The sequence below is a fragment of the Camelus ferus genome, chromosome 29 (assembly GCF_009834535.1).
Source record: "Camelus ferus isolate YT-003-E chromosome 29, BCGSAC_Cfer_1.0, whole genome shotgun sequence".
Classification (NCBI taxonomy): Eukaryota; Metazoa; Chordata; class Mammalia; order Artiodactyla; family Camelidae; genus Camelus; species Camelus ferus.
The window spans coordinates 24,823,314-24,849,458 of NC_045724.1; the positions used below are offsets into that span (position 1 = coordinate 24,823,314).

General features: G+C 40.5%; 1 protein-coding gene and 1 long non-coding RNA gene across 2 annotated transcripts in view; one reads left to right on the plus strand and one right to left on the minus strand.

The window, feature by feature from the left end:
• The first annotated feature begins 6,364 nt into the window (after nucleotides 1–6,364).
• PLAG1 (PLAG1 zinc finger) lies at nucleotides 6,365–18,137 on the plus strand. The gene is given in 5 exon segments (XM_006191052.3): nucleotides 6,365–7,607; nucleotides 7,829–7,927; nucleotides 10,427–10,785; nucleotides 11,301–11,712; nucleotides 11,714–18,137. Coding segments are annotated over 3 exon segments (1,500 nt in total). The 5' UTR covers nucleotides 6,365–7,607; nucleotides 7,829–7,927; nucleotides 10,427–10,543; the 3' UTR covers nucleotides 12,560–18,137.
• Nucleotides 18,138–21,508: 3,371 nt separating this feature from the next.
• The window catches only part of LOC116660534, a 40,540-nt gene continuing 35,903 nt past the window's right edge, over nucleotides 21,509–26,145 (minus strand). Inside the window, exon 2 of the long non-coding RNA XR_004316123.1 lies at nucleotides 21,509–21,876. This is a non-coding gene — a long non-coding RNA (uncharacterized LOC116660534). The remainder of the gene's footprint in view (nucleotides 21,877–26,145) is intronic.

Sequence of the window (26,145 nt, forward strand, 5' to 3'; positions counted from 1 at the left end):
AAAAATACGGACAGTCTAGATGATTTCATTGTGATTCAGGGGAAGATGCATAAAGCGAGGCGTGCTGATTTGATTACTTTACATTCTTCAGTGTACTGTAAATATTTTCTTTGTTTGTTCCTAACAGAATTTGAGATGGATTTTCCAATAAAGTATAAAGAATATGAATAAGTGATAATGAATTTAAAAAAATTTGGTTCATATGCCATTAACCAAATTGAGTCTGACTTTTGGAATTCCAAACTAACTCTTCTTTTCTTTTTAGGTCGCCTCTTGGTGCTGCCTTGGCCGTATTTGGCACCCAGAATGCTTCATTCTGTGATGGTCTATTAATAAGGTTACCTTGCTAGAGTTTGGAGCAGGGCCTCAGGTAGGTGGCTTTTATCATTATATGGCATGGCTTTCAAAGTGATCGCTTATTCCTGTTTCTAAATAATATAAGATACGATGTTAAAAGCTTTGAAAAGCCTGCCACATAATAAGCATGCCACTTACTATTTTAAGTCTATCAAAATGTATTGTGTCCAGCAGGACTTCATTAGTAGTTTTGGTCTAATGGAAGGATTGGAATCCTGGCCACAAGCAATTTCTCCTCACTTTGTGCACAAAACGCGTAACAGCTGTAAAAGCTATTTGTCCCTGCTCCCCAAACAGCCCGCACGCGAGCTCTTAGGCTCTTCCCACAGTAATGGGCTCCCTCGTGTCACCACTGTATCTCTCTCTGCCTACTGGGCAGGATCTGGCTCACCTCGGGCAGTGGAGAGGGAGGCCAGCTCTGCGGGCTGGGACGGGGCAGGTGCCAGAATAAGGAAGTCAGTGGGACAGCCGCAGTTTGCACGTAGATTCCCCAACCTGTGGGCGCGGTGCAGGGGCACAGAACTGAGGTGTAGCGATCCCGGGAAACCCAGGCACCCGTGGATTTGGTACCAGGTAAGTCTGTCAACAAGACCTCAAATACAGGATTGAGGTTTAGGGGCTAGGACCCTCGGCCCTAGGATGGGAAGACTGGTGAAAACAAAGATGTGCAGGCGGGGCCACGCTCTGGGGAGGGAGGATGTGTCGGGGAGACTGAGAGCCAGGCGGGGTCTCACAGGAAACGTGAGCAGGGCCACGGTCAGATAAAAGGCCCGCAGACTGCTCTGGCTGAAATTCTGTGACCACAGCAGTCTGTGAAGAGTAAGCATGAAAGTCGGTGCAGATGAGCTTTTCATCATTTCTATGCTATAAAGGTTTTTTAAATATGTAAAAATATGTTAATGAGTTTTTAGCCTTACGGGTTACAGATTTTTTTCTGTTTCGCTGTAGTTTTTAACACTTGTCTTTGATGAAGCTTTTCGTTTTAACAGTTAGGAAAAAAAATTTTCATTACTTTCACTTAGCCAACTCCATTTATGCCAGTTTTCTCCTTTTCACTTGTCTCATGTCTGTAATCAGTCAAAAATCATCTCTGAGCCTTTCAGCATCACCCCCCCCCATTTTAGTATCATGTGAGGAACATCTTCTTTAAAGGTTTTGGTTTTTACTTTGTTCCTTTTTCTTTCCCATAAAACTTCGTTTCCAAACAATAAATCATGATGAATACTGGTTACATGTGCTTAAGGAGCTTTGGGTAGAACATTTGACAGCAGAAATGTTCTGAAAATCCAGGCCAACTGAGTACCGCCCAGGTGTGTCTCCCTGGCTTTTGACACGCACTGACAGAGACAGCACGGATCCCAGGTGACCGTGGTCCCCCTAGGTGTCCACCCCTCCGCCAGAACTAACTTCCTTCTATAGGGTGTGTCTTTTGAGCTTGCTGTTAATCTCATGTGAGATTTCAGCACCCCCCTCCAAGCATGTTTAACTACTTGTCCTGATTCCCCTGAAATTCCTTAAAGGGACTGTAGTTATGTTCAGCAAATATACATCCAGTGTCTGCTACATCCAGGGCACTGCCCAGCTGCCGGGGATGTGAGGGTCACAGATGTCTCCCTCTAGACGGGTTTACAGTCTCGGGGGAGAGACAGGTAATTTCAAGAAGAGTTTTTTACCATCCAAATTAGGGGTCAAAAGCTCAGAGAGGTAAAGTTCTGAAAAACTTTAGTCTGAAAAACTTCTCACTCAAGGAAAATCAGTCAAGGAATGTAATTGTCAAATCTCTTCTAACTGTGACAGCTGGGGGAGGGCACGGGGCCTCGGGGGAGTGGCCACCCCGACTGGACAGTTTTGTCTAGGGCCGATCCTCCTTGCCTTCAACTCTGTAGGAGTAAGTCAGAGTGGTTTTGTCCTGGACAGCCCCACCTGGGGAACCTTCCGGGTCGTGGGTCCGGGGGTCCGGGGGTCCTGATGTTGCTGGGTGCCCCGAAGGTTTCACGCACACACGCTTAGCCGTGTTCATGCTTCGCGGTGCCGCACGCACAAGCCAATGTTTAAAGTGCGCTTTACTTTGAGATGGCCTAAAACTAATTCTCTGCATGAGCTTTGGTAACTAAGTGAAACTGTCTTCCCTCATCACTTTCGTTGTCACGTGTACTATTTCTGCCTCCCATCTGAATTTACAGACAGTCTGTCTGAGTGCTCTGTGTGGGGTTCAGACTTGCAACCTGGATTACGCTGTATCTGCAACTTTAATAGCATTAGGCGGTTAACCATAAATGAATGGAGACACACCCTCCAAAATGGTCGGGGTCCTTCAGGGTGAATATTTTTATAGTTGGTGTCAAGCATTTTTCAGGGAGCCCCAGGAATTTGAGGGGCCAGGGGTAACAAAAACATAAACAAATCATGACAGTTTGGGACAAATTGGGACAGTTTTCAGATTGAGCTGAGCTGTGAGCCACCTACTTTATAATCCTAGCCTGAGCACCAGTATTTGGAAAATGCTTTATACAAAAAAAAAAAAAAAAAAAGAAAAAAGAAGAAGAAGAAAGAAAGGAAGAAAGAAAGAAACAAACAAACAAAACACAGGAAAACCTCTAAAAATAAGTTTTGATTAAGCAATCTCACATTGTATCCAGATATAATTGCCGTTCTCTGCTCTCTCTCTCTCTCAGGCATCACTGCTTCTCTTTTGCACAATTCTGCTCTCATTTCCTGTTTGCAAATACTGGTTGCCCATGTGAAGAAAACGAAAATACCCCAATATACCACCCATCTGTAGTTTTTAGGGTTTTTTTTTTTTTTTTTGATACGAATATACAACCATAGCAGGAAAAATCTCCCACATAGCAGTTAAAATGAAATGCTAACTTCTAAGTTACAGATCTTTATAAACAAGAGCTTTTAAAAGACAGGAAAAACTTTTTAACCTAACACAACATTTTTGCTCCATAAAAGAATTAACTAAGGAAAATATTTCTGAATTGAAAGATAAAATTTGTTTGAATATTCCATCTTCATCAGATTGTCTATTCATTCTCTGTGGAGACTCTAGAAAACCAAATAAACAGTCATGCCCAGATTCAAGGTGGCCCCAAAAGGAACATCCTAATTGTGCAGATAAGAGAACTGATGTTGGAATTTGTTGGTTCCTCTTTGGAATTCGATGACTTTTTCCTCTTGGTTCTTAAAAACAAACAGGTCTGCTACGTTCTTTCCCTTCTCTGTTGGCTTTTATTATCTATTAAATACAAGCCTTTCTAAATATCTGTAAGGCTAAGTTGACAGTAAACCTCAAAAGGGTTGTCCTAGGACTGCATTTTAACGAATTGCTCAAAAGTTGAAAATACCAAATACAGCCATTCAAAAAGGCATCCTTATAGTTAATTGCTATTAGTTAAGTATGACGTCTACTGTAGGAAAATGAGTTCTGTGATTCCCAGTATCAAGATATAAAATGAGTTATCTGGGTACCTACTTACAGGTCAGGCGCAGCCCTGCTCTTGGCCATGTCTCCTGATTCTGGGTGGGCACCATACTCCCCCTGCCTCCTTGCTCTCTTGCGGCATCAGCGGCCCTCCAACCCTCTGACCATCCAGTCTTCCCTCCTGCTCCATGCCAGGCACGGATGCGGGTTCCAGGCATGTTTTCACTTTAGCAATTTTTGTTAGGAATAAGGACCAAACGGGTATTATCCACTGGTACTAGTTGATCCCTTCACAGTAAGACCAATCAGAGAATGCTTGTTTTCTGAAACAAAACAAGTATGTTAGACAGCTTTGATTACAGTTACTCTTGTTTTAATCTGAGACTTTACAGACAGCTGGTAAATTTCAAACATCCCTTTCTAGTGGCTTATTTAGTCTGTTGGAGCCAGTTGTATCCACACCATATTGCTTTTTACTTGAACATAGATCTGTCTGCTCTGTCCTGTGTCTGCTGTGGCGGTCGGGCGAGTCTACACTTCACTTCCCTGCTGGAAAGCACTTGTCCTGTTTTAATTATTTTCATTCACCCAGCAAAAATTTTGCTTCCTTTATGGGAAACAACAGTGAATAAACCTAGCCCATCTCCTGCCCCAATGCTGCCTACAGTCTATTTTTAATTCTGTCTTAGATTTTTTACAAGGTATTTTTTCTCTTGTATTATTCCTAATAAGTGATTTTGCAGACCTACAAAAATTGAATGCTGTAAAAATTTCCACATTATCATACAGGGTCAAAAAAGTGTTCTAAGTGTATTGCTGCCTTTACTTCAAAATTGACTTCAATTATGTTATTTTGTTAATAATTTCCTTCACATTATTCAAAGCTCTGTTGTGTTTTATGCACATAAATTAAAGTATTAACTACTGGTAAGTTCCCTTTTGCAACCTACCTGTTTATATGAAAAACATGTTTGAAACAAATGTTGACATTTTCTGAATTGTTTTCTAATGGTGTTTTATGATCAGCATAAAGGAGGAAAAAAAAGCTTTGATTCTGATGGCTTTTGCCCTTAATTAGCAAAATATATGTTTGACTCTTAAATATGAAAGAATTATCGATGCAGGTAAGTGTTGTAAAAATTCACAGCTCTTAGAGAAATGACTGTCACAACTGTGGAATTTAAAGCATAGAAAGCTTCAACACAAGCCTGTGCTTTTGCCGGCATCCTCGTAGGAATTCGTTTTAGCAGACCCTCTGATGTATGATTCATTTTTGCTTGTTATTTTTCTGTGTGAGTCACTGTTTTAGAATGTAAAATGCAGGGAGATAATAAACCCGTGTGTGTGCATGCACACATAATATTCCCTTTAATTATTGTTTTTGTGTATGCAAAGTTGCCCTAGGAAAAAAAAGGTCTGTTCTGGTACTAGCAGAAGCCGGGCAGGTATTCTGAGGTGTTATTTCATCTGAGGGCAGTTTGAAATGGGTATATGTGCGTTTTCTACCTTGCTTCGCAATTCTTTAGATCAAGACAAAAAAGAGGTTCAGTCATTTGAAAAACACAGTAACCAATCTTTGATATGTAAAAAAGAAAAACCAGAGTACAAATGTTGCAGACTCTTCAGGAGAGTAGTCACAAGGCTTTTAAAAAGTTGTTCTTACTACTGTAAAAGAGAATATACACAGGTAATTTTAGTTAGGATAACATGAATGGAAACTGTCTCTGTGTTATGTTTATTATACCAAGCCACATAATAATGCACGCCAAACAGCTTCTGGTCTCCTTTGTTTGGGGAAGTAATTAGCAGTCCTTTGAAATTATTTGGCCACTCATAAGAACTCAAAATAAGTAGGCTGAATTTAGGGTGAAATTAACTGTGACTTTGGAATTATGTTTTGTGATAAAATGAATGAAAATGATGTCTATTTTTTATTTTATTTCAGACTGAAATATGTAACCGGGGTAACTTGTAGACTTGTAATATTTCAAATCGAGATATATGTAATTTTAAACTGTGCTGGAATACTTTGAATCTATAAAGGATTTATATCATAAATGCCATTGAACAGGAAGCATAGATTAAAATGTTATGGATGTATTTGAGATGCAATAAAATTTATATTGGTCAGGAAAAAAATATAAATTTATTGTTTACTAGTCAACTTTGGTTTTAGATTTCTTTCTACTCAAATCACTATCCACTCAGATACAGTAGTTATTATTTTAACTGCTATTTAAATTATTTAAAATTTACTTTGCATACTGTCTGTATTTAAAGTAAGTTTTTAAAATCTTAAATGTGTTTCTGTGTGGGGATCTTGTTGGCAGCTCTGATAGAGAAACAGGCACTCTCCCCATTCTTGTCTTCTAAGTGTAATGACAGGATTCGTCCTTTCGCAAGTTGGTTTGCCAACCTGCTGGTCTCCTAGAATGCAGTGGAATAAGAGTGGAATAGGAGTTTGGGGCACTCGCCCCTCCTTGACCATGTACGCACTGTCGAGATGCTCAGCTTCTCAGGGCCTCTCACCTGAAGGTGGATGTGGTGATAAATGCATCCGCTCTCAGGTTCACTGAATTTCCGGGCGGGAACAGAAATGAAAGCACTCTCCCCTTGTAAGGTATTTATATTATCAAAATGACATAACACCCAAAATAGGCCTTCCTAGTCTTAATTACCCTACCCAAAACTCAGTATGTGCCCTGAGCAAGTAAGTATTTACAAAATTAATTTTTTTATTTTGCAGTTTTGATGTGCAGAATTCAGTTCTTCCATTTTTGCATGTCCTGTGCTTTACAAAAGATTGGAGCTTTTGCTTTAACTTTTTAAACATCCTTTATTAGTCTAAATTTTTATTTTTCTTGTCTTTTAAACTATGAGAATACTGCTGCTTTCAAGTATAGCCTTTGTATTTTTGTAATGATGCTTGAATGCCCTCTATTAAATATTTTATTTATACATTGTCAAATTCTTAAAGTATATGAAAATTTGATGTCAGGGGAAATTAATTAGATTTGTGCTTAGAATTCTAAGTAAAATTATTTTCATTTAACCTGTCATTGATAGGTCTTCTTCTATTTTAACTGTTTGATTTATATTATCCCTCCCAAGTTCTTGTAATCATGATTTCTGAACGTTCATCTTTAAAGTATTAAGGGTTTACTAGTCTCTCTGTGCCCTGTACCCTCCATAATAGATAATTCTGTTCTGCTTTTTTGACCATTATTCTTTTCACACTTACTTGTACAGCCAACAATTATTAGCAGATTTTTTTCTATACGTGTTCTTAGTCTACTGAAGATCATGCTTCTATTAGGCATTTTAAAAGATATTTTAAGTTTTTTTCAACAACGACCTCTTAAAACCAAGCGATGCTTTCTTCCTGACACCCCTTCTCTTGTAGCAAACCTGTATTTAACCTCCCTTCCATGCTTTTGAAATCTAAGGAGCACGGAGTTATTGCTACATCTCAGCAGCGCTTGCAGCATTCTGAGAAATAAACTGGCAGGCATCACAGGTAACACAAGCATAGCTAGGGAAGGCCAGGTTGCACAAGCGTGTGCAGCAGCGTGGGCCTGGGAGGTGCCCTCCTTCGGAGTCAGCCGTTCCGTGGCGAGGTTCCCGGCGTACGCTCTCCGCGAGAGAACTGAGCTTGTCTCTTCCCGAATGTCCTTTAGCTTAAGGAAAATTTGATCCGTTTGGTTTACGGATAGTAACCCTAATATTCCACTTTTCTCAGTAGGCAAGTTAGACTTAACAAATTAAATTGCATTTGGGAAAGAAGTGGGGAGTCATTCAGCATCACCAAATGTCATTTATCTAGGTAATCCTGTTTTACTTTTTGTCTCTGCATTTATTTGGTCATGTAAATGTGCTGAGAACTAATAAAAATTTGCAGTTGGTGAAAGTTAATGCATGACTCTCCAGCAGAGTACGGAATGAAAGCATGTGTCATGAAACTGCCATTCTTTCAGCCTTTATTTTCCATCGCTTACGGACTGGTTCCATCTGGAGTGTAGTCCATTCTTATTTTTTGTTTCATAGATTGGCCAAAATGGGAAGGACTGGATTCCGCTCTCTTCCACGAAGAGTCAATGGGACTGGCTAAGATCAAGGTCTGAGGCTTTTTCCATCCATCATCAGGTATGCATTGAGCAAAAATCACTATGGTTCTATGCATGTATCTTTGAGGTATTTGATTGATGTGCATATTATGAATTTGGATTTTTATTTGATGTTGAGCTCACAACCTTATATTTATCCTGTAGTTTTAAATGATGCACCTATAACTAATTTGAGCTGTGTAATATATCGAGATGAAAAGATATTGTTAGCCATGAAAAAATTTCAGCTGGTCTTAGAAAAGTGTAATATTTGAAATCTGCAATTCTCCATTGCTCAGTCTGTACATCCAAAGAGAACAGAATTCATTTGTTACTCCTTGTTGAGTATTACCAAATTTAATGTGATCAGTGTTTGTTTATTGTTTCATGGTGCACTTTTTGTACTTTTTTTCCCAATAACTTAGAAGTTATTTTCCTCAACTGGAATTCTCTGCCCATTTATGGTTGGAACTCATAACACAATAATGACAAAATATGACCAGTCTTTGAAATATTTCAGATATTAGCTATAGACAGGGATTTAGATATTTTGCATTCTGTGTTGATTTTACAGTTGAAAAACTTCTCAGCTTGTTTCCCACAATGTTCTAAATAGGTGCACAAAAGCATCATGTCAGGAAATCAGATAGTCAGAATTACTCTTTTTTTCCCTGCTTTGGCAGAATGCTTTATACCATTCTTCAGTGTCATTACTGGTTACAGCAGAATAGCTATTTAGATATTTCTGAAAGAGGCAGAGAAGCTGTCTCTTGAATGAAAATATAGCAGGAAAAGAACAAATCCTTGAGATTCAGAAAATCTAAAACCAGAGGGAACATACTGTGTGAGCATTAGTAACGTCAATTGCATTAACTGTGTTCATGTCATTTTTAAACTGCAAAGGAGACTTAGAACATTTGAACAGCATGAAGGAAGGCCTTGCCTGTATCTACCTACTGAGGAAGAAAGGGTGTGTAAGCTAGACACGCATTAGCTGCCCCATGTGCTTCACGTTTAATCAAATGAGTGGGCAACTGCTGTGTGTTGCCTGTTCAGTGACGGCCTCTACATTCAAATACAGTAGGGTCTACTCTAACGTACACTTAATTTGACAAAAACGTGGATTAAATTTGGAACCCCTGCAAAAGTATAACTGGAACCTGTGAAAGTCAGTGTCATACATCTAGCTCGTGAGGGCCAGTGTCCGATGCCAAAACACACGTGATATTAAAAAAAAAAGGTCTTCATTGTTTTCCGAATATATAATAGAATGAAAAATCTGATTAGTAATTAGTAATGGCCATTTAGCCACGTTCCAGATCTTTTTTGAAAGAAATTGCCAGTATTATCATCTCTGTGTCTCCTAAAAATCCATTGCTGAACTAGCATTCACGAACCTTGACGAATCATATAACTCTTTTGTATCAATTGGATCTTTGGGGAGTTGGTTTCTTACTCTGAGAAATACAGTTGATAATATTTACTATCTCTTGTCCACGAATTTTCAGAGGTTTCAATAAATTTTAAAAGTTTTTAAGTAGACATACTCTTTATGGTACAGGATGTACATTTCATTCTTTCTCCCAGCACCAGTAATGAACTGAAACTTTAACACACCTTTTACAACCTGCCACACCTCTGTACTGATGCCTCCTTGCACAGTATGGGGCTCTGAGCCAAAAGGTGCACTGGTGTGCTCACCGCTCACACGGGTCACAGGTGTGTCAGACAGAGACTGGTCCCCCAGCCCCGGCTCATCCACTCACCCCGGTGAACAGATGATTTTGTGTGACGTGAAAAACAATGGGGAAGATTGCTTCAGCCAAATTGTGTTCCCCGCCACCAAGAGACAAGGAGCCATGATCCTCACTTAACATTGCACCAAAAGGTTTTACCATTTCAAGAATGCATATTTGTTACGAAGACAAGTCCTTTCTGCTGTTGACTCAGAAGTCTCCCTGCGTGTGATGACACTGGTATAAAGAATCCGTTTTCACTTTGGGTGGCGCGTCCAACTCTTTCAGGCCTCTGGTGCTCTTTCCATGGACCGAATGGCTCACACAAGGTGCCTGAACGAGTTCTTGGTTGCTTATCTGTATTTTCCTCTAAGGCAGAGCGTGACTAAAGCCAGCTGGCACAGATTAAAGTGATTTTTAGACATTAAAATATTTTCAGAAACATTGTTATGTTCTTAGTGAGGTTTATGCTCTCCAGTCCGTTGTAAAAAGTGACTCTCAGTGATGCCACGTTGGGGGCCGTGTCTCGATGCTCCCTGAGAGTTCCTGCAATCACTACTGCTTTTCCGAAGGACGTTTGTCAGGTGGGATTTCAGGGGCGGAGTCTGTGAACTGTCCATTCTGAGCAATGCATTAATATGTGTTTTGACAAATATAAAGAAGTCTACAGATATTACATCAGACCAGCTGAATCCATTTTATGGTTTCTTTTTTTTTTTTAATTCAAAAGCATCACATAGCAAATAAAACTTTTAAAAATTAAATCTAGTTACAAACTAGTTGTTTCTTATTTTTTTTTCCAGTCCCTTTTTGCTTTCTTTTACGACCACATGAAACTTGAGAAGCCACCTAAAGCTAAATCATTTAGTGGAGTTGGGCAGTTCCCAAGTGTCCAACAAGAAGGCCTGCTTTAGGCTGCGATGGCCACTGTCATCCCTGGTGATTTGTCAGAAGTAAGAGATACCCAGAAAGTCCCTTCAGGGAAACGTAAGCGTGGTGAAACCAAACCAAGAAAAAACTTTCCTTGCCAACTGTGTGACAAGGCCTTTAACAGTGTTGAGAAATTAAAGGTTCACTCCTACTCTCACACAGGAGAGAGGCCCTACAAGTGCATACAACAAGACTGCACGAAAGCCTTTGTTTCTAAGTACAAATTACAAAGGTATTACACTCTATTTGTCTTTCAGATTCTATTTTCTATCATGTCGGCCCTTCGAAGCCATTGTCAACGTATATATTTGTATACACCTCTTTCCGCTGAATTGCAGAGAGAATTGTTAAGTAGATTAGACGTTGGCTAGTTTTCAGTGTTCTAAGTCACAGGCTTTTTATGTGTTAGTGTTTTGCGATTTTTTTTTTTATGCAATGCTTAATGAGAGTAGAATTTCCGTCTGTACAAAGAATTTTCAAGAAAAGGGTATGGACGTTTACGTGAGTATATTCAGCCTTGCTCGTTTGCGTTTGCAATAGCTAAAACCCAGCGAAAACGAAAGCGGCACGTTAGACGCTGCGGTTGCGCGGCGCTTGGGTGCGGTAGGCGTCCTCGTGGCATGTCCGTATGACAGCGCGGCCGTGGGGCGGGGAGTGCTGTGTCCTTAGCTAGCAGTTAGCTTCCGCGAGAACAGTGAGCGCGCGCCCTCCTTGTCACGATGCTTACAGAGTATGTCTGTGTTCAAGGCACATGGCTACCCACTCTCCTGAGAAAACCCACAAGTGTAACTATTGTGAGAAAATGTTTCACCGGAAGGACCACCTGAAGAACCACCTGCACACGCACGACCCCAACAAAGAGACGTTCAAGTGCGAGGAGTGCGGCAAGAACTACAACACCAAGCTCGGGTTCAAGCGCCACCTGGCCTTGCACGCGGCCACCAGCGGCGACCTCACCTGCAAGGTGTGCCTGCAGACGTTCGAGAGCACGGGCGTGCTGCTGGAGCACCTCAAGTCGCACGCGGGCAAGTCGTCGGGCGGGGTGAAGGAGAAGAAGCACCAGTGCGAGCACTGTGACCGCCGCTTCTACACGCGCAAGGACGTGCGCAGACACATGGTGGTGCACACGGGAAGGAAGGACTTCCTCTGCCAGTACTGCTGCCCAGAGGTTCGGGCGCAAGGACCACCTGACGCGGCACATGAAGAAGAGTCACAACCAAGAGCTCCTGAAGGTCAAGACGGAGCCCGTGGACTTCCTGGATCCCTTCACCTGCAATGTCTCCGTGCCTATCAAGGACGAGCTCCTCCCGGTGATGTCCTTACCTTCCAGCGAACTGCTGTCCAAGCCATTCACAAACACACTGCAGCTAAACCTCTACAACACCCCGTTCCAGTCCATGCCCAGCTCGGGGTCCGCCCACCAGATGATCACAACTCTGCCCCTGGGCATGACGTGCCCCATCGACATGGACGCTGTGCACCCCTCCCACCACCTTTCGTTCAAGTACCCGTTCAGTTCTACCTCATACGCAATTTCTCTTCCCGAGAAGGAGCAGCCGCTAAAGGGGGAGATTGAGAGCTACCTGATGGAGCTCCAGGCTGGGGCGCCCTCCTCTTCCCAGGACTCCCAGGCGTCGTCCTCCAAACTCGGGCTGGAGCCGCAGATCGGGTCCCTGGATGACGCCGCGGGGGACCTCTCCCTGTCAAAAAGCTCCATTTCCATCAGCGACCCCCTCAACACACCGGCATTGGATTTTTCTCAGTTGTTTAATTTCATACCATTAAATGGGCCTCCCTATAACCCTCTGTCGGTGGGGAGCCTTGGGATGAGCTATTCCCAGGAAGAAGCACATTCTTCTGTGTCTCAGCTCCCGCCCCAGACCCAGGACCCCCAGGATCCTGCAAACAGCATAGGTCTCGGCTCGCTGCACTCCCTGTCAGCAGCGTTCACCAGCAGTTTAAGCACGAGCACCACCCTGCCACGTTTCCATCAGGCTTTCCAGTAGGACTCCGAGACGCGGATCTGTTACAGAAACGTATGTGTAGCCCTGCCTTAGGTGACCGTGTTTATTTTAGTGCCTACTTTAAGACAGTACGAAAGTTTCTGCTTCTGTATAGCACCAGTCTTCATTAAGCCAGCATCACGTAGACACTAGCTTTCCAAATGAGCTTGGGAACCGTTTGTGTTCAGCTTTGTTTACCTGGGTATTTTGTCCTGATTCACTGCCAATTGTTACATTTGAAGATGGTTTCTCACATAGGAAAGCCATTATGAGTAGTAAAAGTCTTACAAATCCCTTGTTCAAATTACTTTTAGATCTTAAATTTTTCTTTCTTTTTTTTTTTTTTTGTCCACTAACAGTGGCTCTAGCTTTTGACATTTGGCTCATTAAAAAATTTTGCAATAGAATGTAAATTTTCTAAAATGTATGTGAATAACCTGAGAGTTTTTAAAATTTCTACTAGCCTCTAAATGGATTAATAATCAACTGCTTCAAATAAATTAGGAATCCAGTTTGGGGATGTAACCTATGTTTCTTAGCTACACTATAATTTCAGGTCAGCATATTTTGAAGACTTGCTGTTGTCTGGCTCACGTTATTTGCCGTCTTTATTATGCATGTATGAGAGAAACGAAACCTAAACACAAAGCACCAGTATTTATAGCAAAAAAGAGACTCCTAGCAAGGTGACACGGCTTTCCGTGTTACTTCGTAGTTGGCCTTAAGTCAGTACACGGGAGATTCGCCACGTCTCATACTTCCTAGCTTGCTCTCTTCCCGTTTGATAATACTAATAGTGTGTGGCGTCAGAGTCTTCAGTCTCCAGATGGAGCTCTTTAACCTGTTCCACCTTTCGTGGCGAGGGCAGGTCAAGCACAGCCAGCAGTTTCCCTTGGGTTGTCAGTCCACAGTCGGTCCGGAGCCCAGAGCCCGCCGCTGGGGACACAGACATTAGGTGTGTCTGTCCCCGAGGGCCCGGGAGGTGGCGCTGAGAGACCCCAGGCAGGGAGATGGGTAGTTGGATGCGAGGCCCGCGGCTCCGCCTGGGAACTTGTCTGGGGATCACGTCCCCTGTCGCCAGGGTTGAAACGAGACCCTTCAGGAGTCAAGTGAAAGCGTATCACTTACATCACTTCTTGCCGAATTCGATACAGTTTTCTTTCCCTAAGAGCCAAAAGCAGAAAGCAAAACAACAGCCCTGGCCCCGTGGGATCTTTCTCATTCAGTGTGAATTCATCTTTCTTTGCTATTTCGGACAGAGACTTTAAAGTTAAATGCACTCGAAAACTATTTGAGGAATGACCACAAAGTTTTGAGCGACTAAAAATATATACAGTAAAACCCCACTTTTACACGTCTCTGGGAAACGGGAGGGCCGTTGCAGAGAAGCGGAATTCAGAGAGTGAGAAAAGTACAGCAAAGCAAGCACTAGCTTAGTTAATGTGAAAATAACAGGCAGAAACCTTGTGTTCAGTGAGTGTGGTGGCTACGCCGGCTTTCCTCATGTTACACAACCAGCGCATCTTCTCAAGGGTCAAATAACTGCTTTTTTCTAATAATCGGTTGGGACATCAACCTAAGAAACATATCTGTTAAAGCACTTGTTAACAGCTTATTCGGGGACCCTGTCTGTTGGGGCGGGTATGAGGGGGGAAGGTTTATTGAAGAGTATATATCTCTTAAAAAAAGAGAGAAATATTTCTGAGCACTCATCAGCCCTACACGGAAGCTCTTCTGTAGGGCCAGTTCTCACTGCAGATTTCGATGTTTACCAAGAATTTCTAAAAATGAGTGCAGATTACTGAATATAATACGTTATTTAAAATATTGGGGAGTAGTATAATTTGTGGAAAAATGTAAATTGTAATAATGTAAATGGGGTTTCACTATATATATTATATATATATACACACACATACTGCACTTCATAGAATCAAAGTTGCTCTCTTAAGGAGCTTTGGCTTCTGATATTTTATCATGCTCCTATTTTTTTTTTTTTTCTAAATCCTAGGAGCAGTAGTTTTTATACGTATGTATTTAAAATTTATTATTAAAAGTTACATTTTATTAAAAAAAGTGTGTTCCAAAGGCATTAAAATTATATATGTTAATAAGGAAATACATTTAAAAATTTTTCAAACTGCTCCTAAGCTTTTGATTAGGAGAATATTTGCTCTGAAAGTAGGCTTTTAGCTCTGCTTTATTACTGCTTCCTTTAGTTTCTATGAAACAGATTGCTTACTTAAATCATTAGTTGAATGATTAGTGTTCAATATTGCTTTAATCACCATTTAAAAAAAAAAGGAAAAAAATTTGGTGACAGAGCACAAATAAATAGAAAACCTATTTTTAAATAGAAATCACAAACACAAGTGTGGAAGCACTACTTTATTTTGTCTACAATTTGTTAAAAGAGAAGTCAAACTCGTAAACTGAGATGTTGGCCTCAGTAGGTTGTACTTCACTGCTAATAAAAAAAAAAATTTAAAGGGAGTCCCAGGATTTATTAAATAGAGCATTTTGGAAATGGGGAATGGCGCCACATAGGTATATGTATTTTTAACCTACTTCTCGCCCGTCACGGAGTTGACACTGGGGCGCATCTCCCAGGGCACCAGTGCTGAAATTGTGGACTTAGTTTTCATATATACACCCCTTTGCCTGTTGCTGCCCCCACAGACTTGAAATAACACTTCCAAGTAAGAGGGAATTCAGTTAATTTGTTTTTAAAATTGACTGTAGTAGTCACTAAACTCTTTTTGAGAGAATCTCTATTAAACATGAGGCAGACTCACTTACTTTAATTGCACAACGGTCTCACAAGGCTGTAACACCGAACTGGCTCTTTTTTTTTTTTTTTCCTAGAAAAAAAAATTGACATTTACTTTTATGTCAACTGGATGTGATTAAAAATAATTATTGCCAATGCTGTTTTCATGCTCCAGTGGCCAGAATCATCATCCTTGACATTTCTAGTAGTGCCTTTGCTTGGTTAAAATTAAAAAAAAAAAAAGGGATTATCATTAAGTAAAAATATTTCAGTTTAGAATTTTGACCTCAGACAAGATATTGAACCTCATTCAGTTGGCCCTTCCACGTGTTTGTGCAAATCAGATGACCAGACCTGGAAGCAAGGAGTGTGGAAGGTTCTTGGCACCGTAAGCAATATTACCCGTTGATGTGTGCAAATATCATCTTTATGGTTATCGGTCACTGTTACAGTTTGCATCCTAGAATCCTATCACCAAAACTTCATTTGTCCCGCTGATCAGGCACCACCCTTTGTGCAACTTTCTCATTTCATTTAGTGTTTCTTCCAAGCAATGTATTTTTGCCTGTTTGTGGCTTGTGCATTACTATTCGTAGTCACTTGTGGAATATAGTGATCTATTGTGTTAATTTGGACAGTAGTGGTTTTTAAAAACCATATACTGACTGAAACATGAGCCAGAGCGGATTGCTTTATTAAGCTAATAATGAATGTTAAAAGAGTACGTATTTTCAGGATCATTCATCTAGTAAGCAATACACATATATAGGCCAATATTTTTTTAACACATAGAGCTTGGTCGACCTCTATACTACACATACTGCAAGACATAGCACTTTCAAAATGAATCTAACCTTTACAGAAACTTTCTTATAGGTTATGCCTTTTATTTTAAGACTTATTATAAATTTGTTTCAAGTGCCATTAGATGATATATATGTAGGCCTTTGCTATATAATGCTTTGTGTTCAAAAATGGTAGATGGTATTTTAAACAGGTACATTTTTACAGTGTTTTCTTATCAATTTGCTATATTGCACAGAATCAGTGTGTGTCTTTTTCATAAGGTTTTACAACGGTTTATTTTTTTACAAGGTTTACGTGTCTCAAAACACACTGTCTTCCCAGTATGTAAATTAAGAAATACCAGTTCGCCCAAGTTGCTTCTAGCCTACTGAGATCCGCGTGACATTGGAGGAGCCCTTGTCAGTAGTGAGTTTTCCTACAGCGGCGGCAGGCTGTCCTCTCTGAGGAGCGAGCGCCTGCCCTGACCTCGTCTTAGTTCTGCCGCTGCGCCAGCGGCCCTGCTACAAGACGAGATGGTCTGTCGTGAGTCCCTAGATCCGCGTAAGTTGTGTTGTGCAGTTCTGTGCTGAAAAGCCACGCAGAGCTCCTTTGGGATCATAGCAATCAAAGTGATCCTCCCCGCAGCGGTCAGGGCGCGCTGAGCTCACCCCTAGGCCCTCCTACGACGTTACTGACCCGCTGAGGATGGAAGGCAGTGTCTTTTGGTGAGTTCCCTAGCTTAGAAATGACAGAACTGTTGCTAATGTATAAAACACTCCATTGTATAAGCTCCAGTGGTACAGACGAACCAGAATGAATGTGTATCTTCTCAGAAACACTCCTTCAATATTGTGTCGGATCATGCTGCTAATGTGACTTGGGATACAACTCTTCATGGTGCTACAAACTTCTCTGTCTCATTCAGTCGTATTTTTTTATCCATAGGAAAAAAAAAGGACTACATTAGGTGTCAAGGTGTACAATATATTTTTATACTGTGACTTCATTTGTCCTTAACAGACTTTTACACCACCCACCACGATGTATTCACGTGCACTTGCAAAAGGAAATCTTGGACGTGTGCAAATGTTACCAGAACAAACCCAGCTTTTGTGCACGAGGTGACTGTAACTCAGACTAGAACGTGGGCTTTCTGCTGTGGTGTGGAGTGGAGAGCGTGCTCTACGTGACTAGCAGCCCTTTGAATTTAACAAAAACTGGGAGTCCATTCGGAAACGCATTGCATCCTGCCCCCACATAAGCTGGACTGCTGGAATCGTATTTTGAGCTGATGAAAACGTGTTTGGACTAGTACTCTAAAAAAAAAAATGTTCTAATGATAAAGTTTTTGAGTCAAAATAGAAAAGAAAAACTCTGCATTCCAGGCTGAATTTTGTATATTTTTATTGCATTTAAAAATCGCTATTCTGTGATATTGGGAAATCAAGTGGCTTATCATGTATATCATGTACTTAAAATGTATTCACAAACTACTGTTGTATTTGTATAAAATATAGACAAAGATCGTATTTTTTTGTGTGTGTATAAGCTCTGTAAAATAGCAATCACAGTATGAAGCTGCAGTGAGACTACATTTTAAAAAGCATCCACATCCAAAGAAGCAGGCTATTTATTTTCCAGTTACCCAGATAGAAAATATTAACGTGCTGCTAATTAAACAGTAGTACTGCAGCTTCCGGTGGCCTACAGTGTTATGTTTGCTGTAAGAAAAAGAGATGTGAACTCCACAAAGTATATGAATAAAATTATAGAACGGCTTTAGATCATGTAGCTCTTCCTGAAATTTTAATAGATGATAAATTTCTATTTGGTATAACTTTTTTTTTTCTTTTGAATTTTAAAGATTTTCTCATTTGATAAAGATAAGATTCTAATAGCTCGCTCTAGGACAATACTTTGTTGTTGAAATGAAATGTAAAGTTCTAGGGTTTCTTTTGTTTTGTTTTAAAACTTTTGTACCTTTAAAGGAAGGACAGAAACTGTAAATAAAAAAAGTCAAAACATCATGCATCAAAACTTTAATCCAGGTGAGAATTCCAGAAAGAATTCCAAGAAGGCTATTAGAATGTGTAAATTGATCATGTGTCTTGTTCACGTGAGATAAGATTGGCATCAAGCATTCCTTTAGCACTTACGGTCTGTCAGTCCTGGAAATTATCCGTTGAGAAGTTCCCTGTGGGTGCTACTTGTTAAGAATTTTGCTGAAAACCCACCCTTGGCAATTCATCGGGACCAAAATGATGAGCACGTGTGTATCATTTCATCTAAAATTCAGCAGTTCATAACTCAGCTTCCAAAGAGAGTTAATTCTGAAAATTCAGTTAACAATCAGTCTAGGAACCCACTGAAGATACATATATATTTGTATCTCATAGCACCTCCTTCAGAGGGGTAAAGAAGATGCCTGGTGACCCCAGATGGGGTGGTTTTTCTTTTCACATGCTTAATTCCAGCAAATCTAAAAGAATTTCTTTGTTAACTCTTAGCATTAAGGCTAAGTACATTTTTATTTAAGTTCACACATATGAAATATTTCAAGGACTGTTTCTAGAAGGAAACTGCTCTTGCTTTTATCATTAGAATACTCTGAAAAAAGTACGTTTGGGATTAATTCACTTAAGGTATAATCTCTATGGACACATAATTAGAAATGCAGTTTGCCTGTTGCACCGTAGACCCATGGGGCTCAAAGACTTTTTCCTTCGTGTTATTGTTAACTGAAACATTGGTACTGATGGTTTCCCATTAAGGGGCGAAAAAAGTTCAGTCTGGCTGTAGATAGCTTGAGTTTTGCTGCCTCTTTTCCTTAATTGAGCATTTTTTAAGCAAAAGGCTTAGACACTCCTTCATGCTGAGTCCTAGGGCTGTTCCAGAGAAGTCAGCTTGATAAGCAGAAGGTTGTCTCCAGATCAAGCGTCAGAGTGAAGAAGGCAGCATCGTTGCAGCTGTGGGGAGGTGTAAATGCTGTGTTGCATTATACCCAGTTAGCCTTTTTCCCAGATCAAAAGTGGTCAAATATTGGCAGTTTCAGCCTAAATCTAAAACAAAATGACATTCTATTCAACAGAGGTCAGTAATAAATCTTTCTACTCTGAAGCTGTTTGACTCTTGGCTAGTGTGATGGTTAATTGTCTGTGTCAACTTGGCTAGACCACAATACCCAGACTAGATGCCTAGTCTAGTCAAACACAGGTCAGGATGTTGCTGTGGAGGTATTTTTTTTTTTTTAGATGTGATTCATGTTTATAATCAGTTGACTTTAAATGAAACAGACTGCCCTCCCTAATGTGGGTGGGCCTCGCCTAATCAGTTGGAGGCTTAACTCCCAAGCAAAAGCCTTCAGACTAGAGCTGCAACATCGAACTCTCCCCTGGGTCTGCAGCCTGCTGGCCTGCCCTGCAGACTGTGGACTTGTCAACCTGCACAATCATGGGAGCCAATTTCTTAAAATAAAACTCTGTCTCTATTATATATATATACCCTATTGCTTCAGTTTCTACGAAGAATGCTAACACAGCTAGTTCCAACTGCCATTCTTTAGAGGTGCTGGTGTTACCTTGAAGAAAGTGGAGACATCTTTCTCTTGGATGCATTGTTTTCAGCAGAGACATAAATCCCCAGGTCCTGACTGCTTTAGAAAAGAAGCAAAACGCACAGCGCTCAATGGAGATGGTACCTATAACGGTGTTTTCAGACTCCTTTTCTACACTCTTACGTTGGCTGCCATTAGTGCAGATGAAAATGGTTTTCTCCTAATGAACACATTTTCTTTAAAAAAAAAAAAAAGTAAACAGGCTCATCTTGCTTTACTGAATAGAGGCATACTTGACATGTAAACCAATGTTTATGATAAATGCAGAAGTGGAAACTTTTGTGAACGGAATCTTTTTTGAAAACATTGTCCATTTACGGTGATAACTCAGTCAAGGTCTTGAGCTTCTGGGGGAGATGGGAGTCAGAAATGTACTGGCTCCTCACATCAGCTGGGAAGTTTCCTGTTTAGAATTTTTGCAAAGGTTTAACTTTTGGTTTATTCTGTCTGTAGTTAGAGGACTTTAAACTTTTTCTTGGGGTCCCCTTTCAAAGTGTCATTTGTGTAATTGGTAGTCTTACTGGAATGATGTTGGTAAACTGCTCTGTTTCTAAAGATACATAATTGATCTGTTATTAGTATCCACGCACACACCTGATGACATTTCTAAGAAGGCTCCCGTAACCAGATTTTCATGCCCTAGGAATGTTCATTGCGTAAGTAGGTTAGCAGCCTAAGCCATGCCCTATTTAAGATTTTAAGCTGTGTCAGCTTTTCCCACTCCAGAGTGAGTGGCGATCAATGGCAAACAAATGTACAGCCTTAGCCGCGTCCTGAAGACCATTTTGTTCCGAGGCTCCAGGCAGGTGAGAAGAACTCAGCCCCAGTTTTCCAAGTCGCATTACCTTCTGCAGGAGTAAAACGCACTGAGTTGCATTTTCTGTCATAAATTCTGTCACAGAATGTTTCCACAGTTACTCCCAAATTGTACATTTACTAACAGAGCTTCAAGTTAGTACTCGTCAGCGATTAAAGGACCCTGAAAATCCTCTTCTGTTCTCCAGTGTCTGCCGCTTCCTCCGCTCCCTCCTTGTCATTTTCACATGGAGTCACTCACTGTTCCCTGTGCTTATCCGTCCCCGTGTCCTGCTCTGTGCCCCTGGAATGCCGGCTGTCTCTGCTCCTGCCCGCAAACTCCATGTGCCAAAACCTCTAGCCCTTTCTTGATGACGGCTCTTCCACTCACAACGCCTTCCCTCGTCTCACCCATTGAAAAGTATCTTATTTTCCCTGTGGACATTTCTTAGATCATCTCAGGGATGTGTATGTTTTTTAAATTCTTCTAAGCCCTTGAAAGGGGCAAAGACCTGTCCGCATAGCTCCCTGCACGCGGCAGATAATCAACACCTAATCGTTGCCTGAAGGCTGATGATGGCTCTTACCTTTCTCAACCATCTTAATAATTCGGACACATCGTTTAAAAGAAATACTCTTTCAAAGTACTCTTTTTGACCCTGGGAAAAAAATACGCGTATGATAATTTTAACGTGAGTTATCTTTGTTCCATAGGAAAGTATATGTGTTACAGAAAGCTTACATGACCGTCCTTAAAACGCACATTTTGCTCTGTCCTCCTGCATCAAAGTGAGCAGACTCTACAACAGAGCTCTGCGTCTCCCGAAGTAAACCGCTTGAAGTGCTTTCACGGCAGTGGACCACCAGAGACCCTTTGAGAATTCTAATTCTCGTGACTTTGTACTTCAGAAGCTCTGACCATAGAGCCTTGTGCTCTGTTTCGACTCTCTGGAAGCTGAGTGACTATGCAGACACAGGCATCAGTAGCTGGGATTGTTCAGATTTTATTTCATCAAGCACCGTGGTAAGTTCTCGTAATAGGAATCATTCTGAAATCTCCTTAGGTCTTAATTCAAATTTTAATTTGCCTTTTTTTCCTTAGCAATTAGGCCAGTGAGTAAAAAGTCACTGAAGGGGAACCTTTTTGTTTGCTTATTCTACACAGATAGTGAAAATCCATTAAAAAAAAAAAATCAAAACCAAATTTTAAAACAGGCCTTTGAAGTTATCCCCCCAGTTTTACAGGTGAGTCCAGGTGATGAAGGCTGTGTCCAGGGCCCAGGTCTCCCGACACGATCCCAGGTTCCTTCTGCTCTCAGGAGTCTGAAGTTTTCCCACCGGAGAACTTTCCCAGCCCTACTGGAAGGAGGAGGCATCATTTAATGTTCAAGGCTACTAGCAGCAACTTCTTAAAAGTCTCACGCTTTACCTTAAAATTTGAAATTCCAGGAAGAAAACGAAAACCATGTTGTCTTTGCCCCCATTGTCCGTCCTGTTACCAGCCTCATCTTAGAGATGAAGAAACTAAGGCCCAGGGAGATTGGGACTTGACAGGAAGTGAAAGGATTTAAACCAGGTTATTTGATGCCAGGGCCTGGGCCCTTCCTCACTATAGTTTCAGGAGAGCCAATATCCAGGCGTCCATGGGAGAGAAGAAAGTAGGGGCTGAGGGTCCGGGAGACAGTGCCGGACAGGATGACCAAAAGGTCTGTTCCACCTGGACCAGGAGCATATAACCGGTATTTTCACACCAAACATCCTAGCAGCGAGACACGGAACTGTATCCTAGACACACTTGGAGAATTTGGTTAAGCCACAATCTCGGTAAAGAAAACGTGGGGAGTATGAGGATAAATGAAAAAAAAATCATAATTCTTTGGAACCTACGATTTGAAAGAGAATCGGAGCTGACATGAGACTGACCTGAAATCCTGAATGACTGAAGTCAGTGGAGTCAACGTGAGTTCTGACATGTCAGGATTTAGAAAGTAAATTGTATCTTTTTATCTTAAAAAAAATACAAATAACCCAGCGAAGCACAAATGAAATCAACGTGGACGTCTCAGGAAGGTGGACGATAAACAAGGAAGTGGCGAACGTTAATGCTCATAACTTGATTAAATCTGCAGTATTGATCATTTGCTAGTGAGTACGTATTACATTACATTCATCCCTTTCCAAAATACATAATGTATTTACTTTTATTCCCTCGAGCATCCTTTTTAAATCCTCCTCTGCCAGTTCTGGCCATGTCTGCTTCCCAGGGTCAGCCTTTATCAGTCACATCTTCTCTTGTCTACAGTCCACATGTTTCTGTTTCTTTGTATTTCCAATAACTCAGTGATTTTGATATGTTTCTCTAAAGAGTATTGGTATGTTTGTTTGAGCCTTGTCCCCCTCTGGGGGGGCAGCAGCTGGTACAGAGGTGCTTGTAGCCTCGAAGGACTGCTTGGAGTCTGCCCAACACCTGGCGATTTCAGGGGTTCAAAATTTGGGCAAAGTTCAGATACAGAACTTGGCTCCTGTTCGGGGTCTCCCTCTTGTCTGTGATTCTCGCCCCCTTCACTTTCCAGCCATTTTCCCTCCAAACTCTGTTTGGCTTTTCAAGTCAACGAGACTGCAGAGTTTTATCTGAGTTTTAGTTGCCCTTGGGAGTGTAATAAACTTGGAAAGTGAATTTTATTTGCCTTGCTTTATAATACCTGTATCTGAAGAAGCTATGAACTCTGTGAAACTTTAGGAAAGGTTCCTCAATGTCTGTGGACGTGTTCCCTTGGTTTACTTTTTCTGGCCTCTCTCTACAGTATGAAGGGTCATCCTTTTTTTTTTTCTGTGTAATCTGTCTAGATAGCAAAGATGCTGTGTGATTACTAGATCATATGATAAGCCTGTGATTACCTCTGTAACAAACTTTCACACTGTCTTCCAAAATGGCTGTACGTATTTGTCATTTCCATGAATAATGAACAAGAGGTCCTGTTGCCCCACATGCTCCCCGTGTTTTGATGTTATGGGATTTGGGGGTTTTACCTGCTATCTCGTTGTCTTAACTTGCATTTCCCAGTAACAATGATGTTGGTAACCATTTTTATACATTTTTTAAAATTTTGTTTCTTAATGAAGCATAGTTGATAAGATAACCTTTTAACATGCTTATTTCCCAACTGTGTATCATCTTTAGTAAAAGACTTGTTCAGATCCTTTGCCCACTCATTAACTGGACATTTTATTTTCTATTAGATTGATTGTTTTCTTCTTCTCCCAGGCTGTGGCTTGTCTTGTAGTTGTTTTAACCGTGTCTTTCAAAGAGCAAAAGTTTTTAATTTTTGTAAAGTCCAAAACCAGTATTTTTTTATTTCATGGATTGTACTTTTTTGGGTTAAAGTTAAAAACACCATCAAACTAAAGGGCATACAGATTTTCTCCTAGATTTCTTCCTTCCTTCCTTCCTTCCTTCCTTCCTTCCTTCCTTCCTCCCTTCCTTCCTTCCTTCCTTCTCTTCCTTCCTTCCTTCCTTCCTTCCTTTCTAATGGAGCTACTGGAGATTGAACCCAGGACCTCACACGTACTCAGCTTGGGCTCTAACACTGCGCTCTGCCCACCTCCTCTCCTAGCTTCCCTCCAGAAGTCGTATACTGCTGTGCTGTGTTAAATGCAGGCCTGTGGTTTTTGTAGAAGGTGTGAGGCATGTGTTGAGGCTCTTTTTTTCTTTTGTTTATATGTAGACATCCAGTTGTTTCAGGGCCTCTTGCTTTATTTCTGGCCACTCTCTTCTGTTCTGTTGATCTACGTACCTATCTTTCTAGTGTCACGCTGTCGTAATTACTGTAGTAGTCTTGAAATCAGGGAATGTGAGTCTTCCAAGTACATCTTTTTTTTCCAGACTTGCCTTGGCTATTCCTTTTGCTTTTGCGTACATTGTATAGATTGCATACATTTTAGAATCAGCTTGTTGATATATGTTAAAAAGTGTGCTTGGATTTTGATTAAGATTCTATTGAATATAAAAATCAAATTGGGAAAAAATGACATGTTTCAAATATTGAGTCTTCTCATCCATGAGTCCAGGGTATAGATCTAATCACCTAGATCTTTGGTCTCGTTCACTGGTGCTGAGTAGTTTTCTGCACACATGTTTTGTCAGACATATTTTGTCAATACTTTTTTTGGTGTCATTATAAATGCAATTTTTAAAAATTTCGAATTTCAGTTGTTCATTGGTGGTGTGTAAGGATACAATTGACTTTTGTATATTAACCTTGTCTCCTGTGACCTTGCTAAACTCACTTGTTAGTTTCAGGAGATTGTGTGTATGTGTGTGTGTGTGTGTGTGTAGATTTGGGGAATTTCCTACATAGAAAATCGTATATTCTGTGAATAAAAACAACCTCATTTCTTGCTTTCTAGTCTGTGTGCCTTTTACTTCCTTTTCTTGCCATACTGCACACGCTAGGACGTCCAGTAGGATATTGCATAAAAGTGGTAATTGAGAACATGTTTGCCTTGTTCTAGATCTTAGGGAGACAGTACTCAGTCTCCCACTGGTAAGTATGATGTTAGTTGTAGGTTTTTAATAAATAGTTTTCATTAGGTTAAGGAAGTTCCCTTCTATTCCCAGTTTGTATGATTTTTTTTTAAATCATGACTAGATGCTGAACTTTGTTGAATGCTTGTTCTGCATTCACTGACATGATCCTATGTTTTTTTCTTATTTAATCTACTAATATAGTGACTTACAGTGGTTGATTTTGAATGTTGAACCAGCCTTGCGTTCCTGGGATGAGTCCTACGTGATTGTGAGGGATCATCCTTTTTTATATATCGTTGGATTTTATCTGCTAATATTTTGTTATGCATTTTATGTCTCTGCTCATGAGAGATACTGGCCTGAGTTTTCTTTTCCTGTGGATATGTGAGAAGAAGTATGTATGTATATCTATATACTTATATTGAAATAGATGGATAGATAGATAGGATGGATGGATAGATAGATATAGATGATAGATAGGTAGATAGGTAGATAGATAGATAATCTCCATCAGTTTACAGTTATTCTTCCAAAAATGTCAACCTAAGTACTCAGACTTCAGGCTAGCCTTCCCCCTTTTCATATACTAACTCCTTTCTCTAACAAAGAGAAACCTGACTCTCATTATCCACAATATAGTCACTTACTCAGTTATGGAATACACATAAAGAAGTTTCATAATTGCTAACCGACACTTACTAACTAGAGCACAGTACTTGTTTATAGGTCTTTGGTATTTAGCCTGAGGACAGTATTATCAAATATTGTGTCCAAAGTTACCCCTCATCCTCTTTCAGTGTTATCCATTTAAAATATATTTAAGTTCATTTGTTTCTGTGTTCTGTGATTTTTTCACTAGACATCCTTGTTAATGTTTTCTTTAAGTATGTGAAAGATTGACATGGTTCTAAAATTCAGAACACATAAAAAAAACCAAAGAAATGCTCATCTCATTACTTCTATTCCAATACCTTCATGCTTTCTACACAGTTTTCACCCGTAGCCTTAATAAACAACCTCAGTTTCTGGTCTGTTCTTCCTAAGTTACTTTACTTTCTTTCTGTTTTTCTCTGCAAGTAAGCACGCACATATACTTT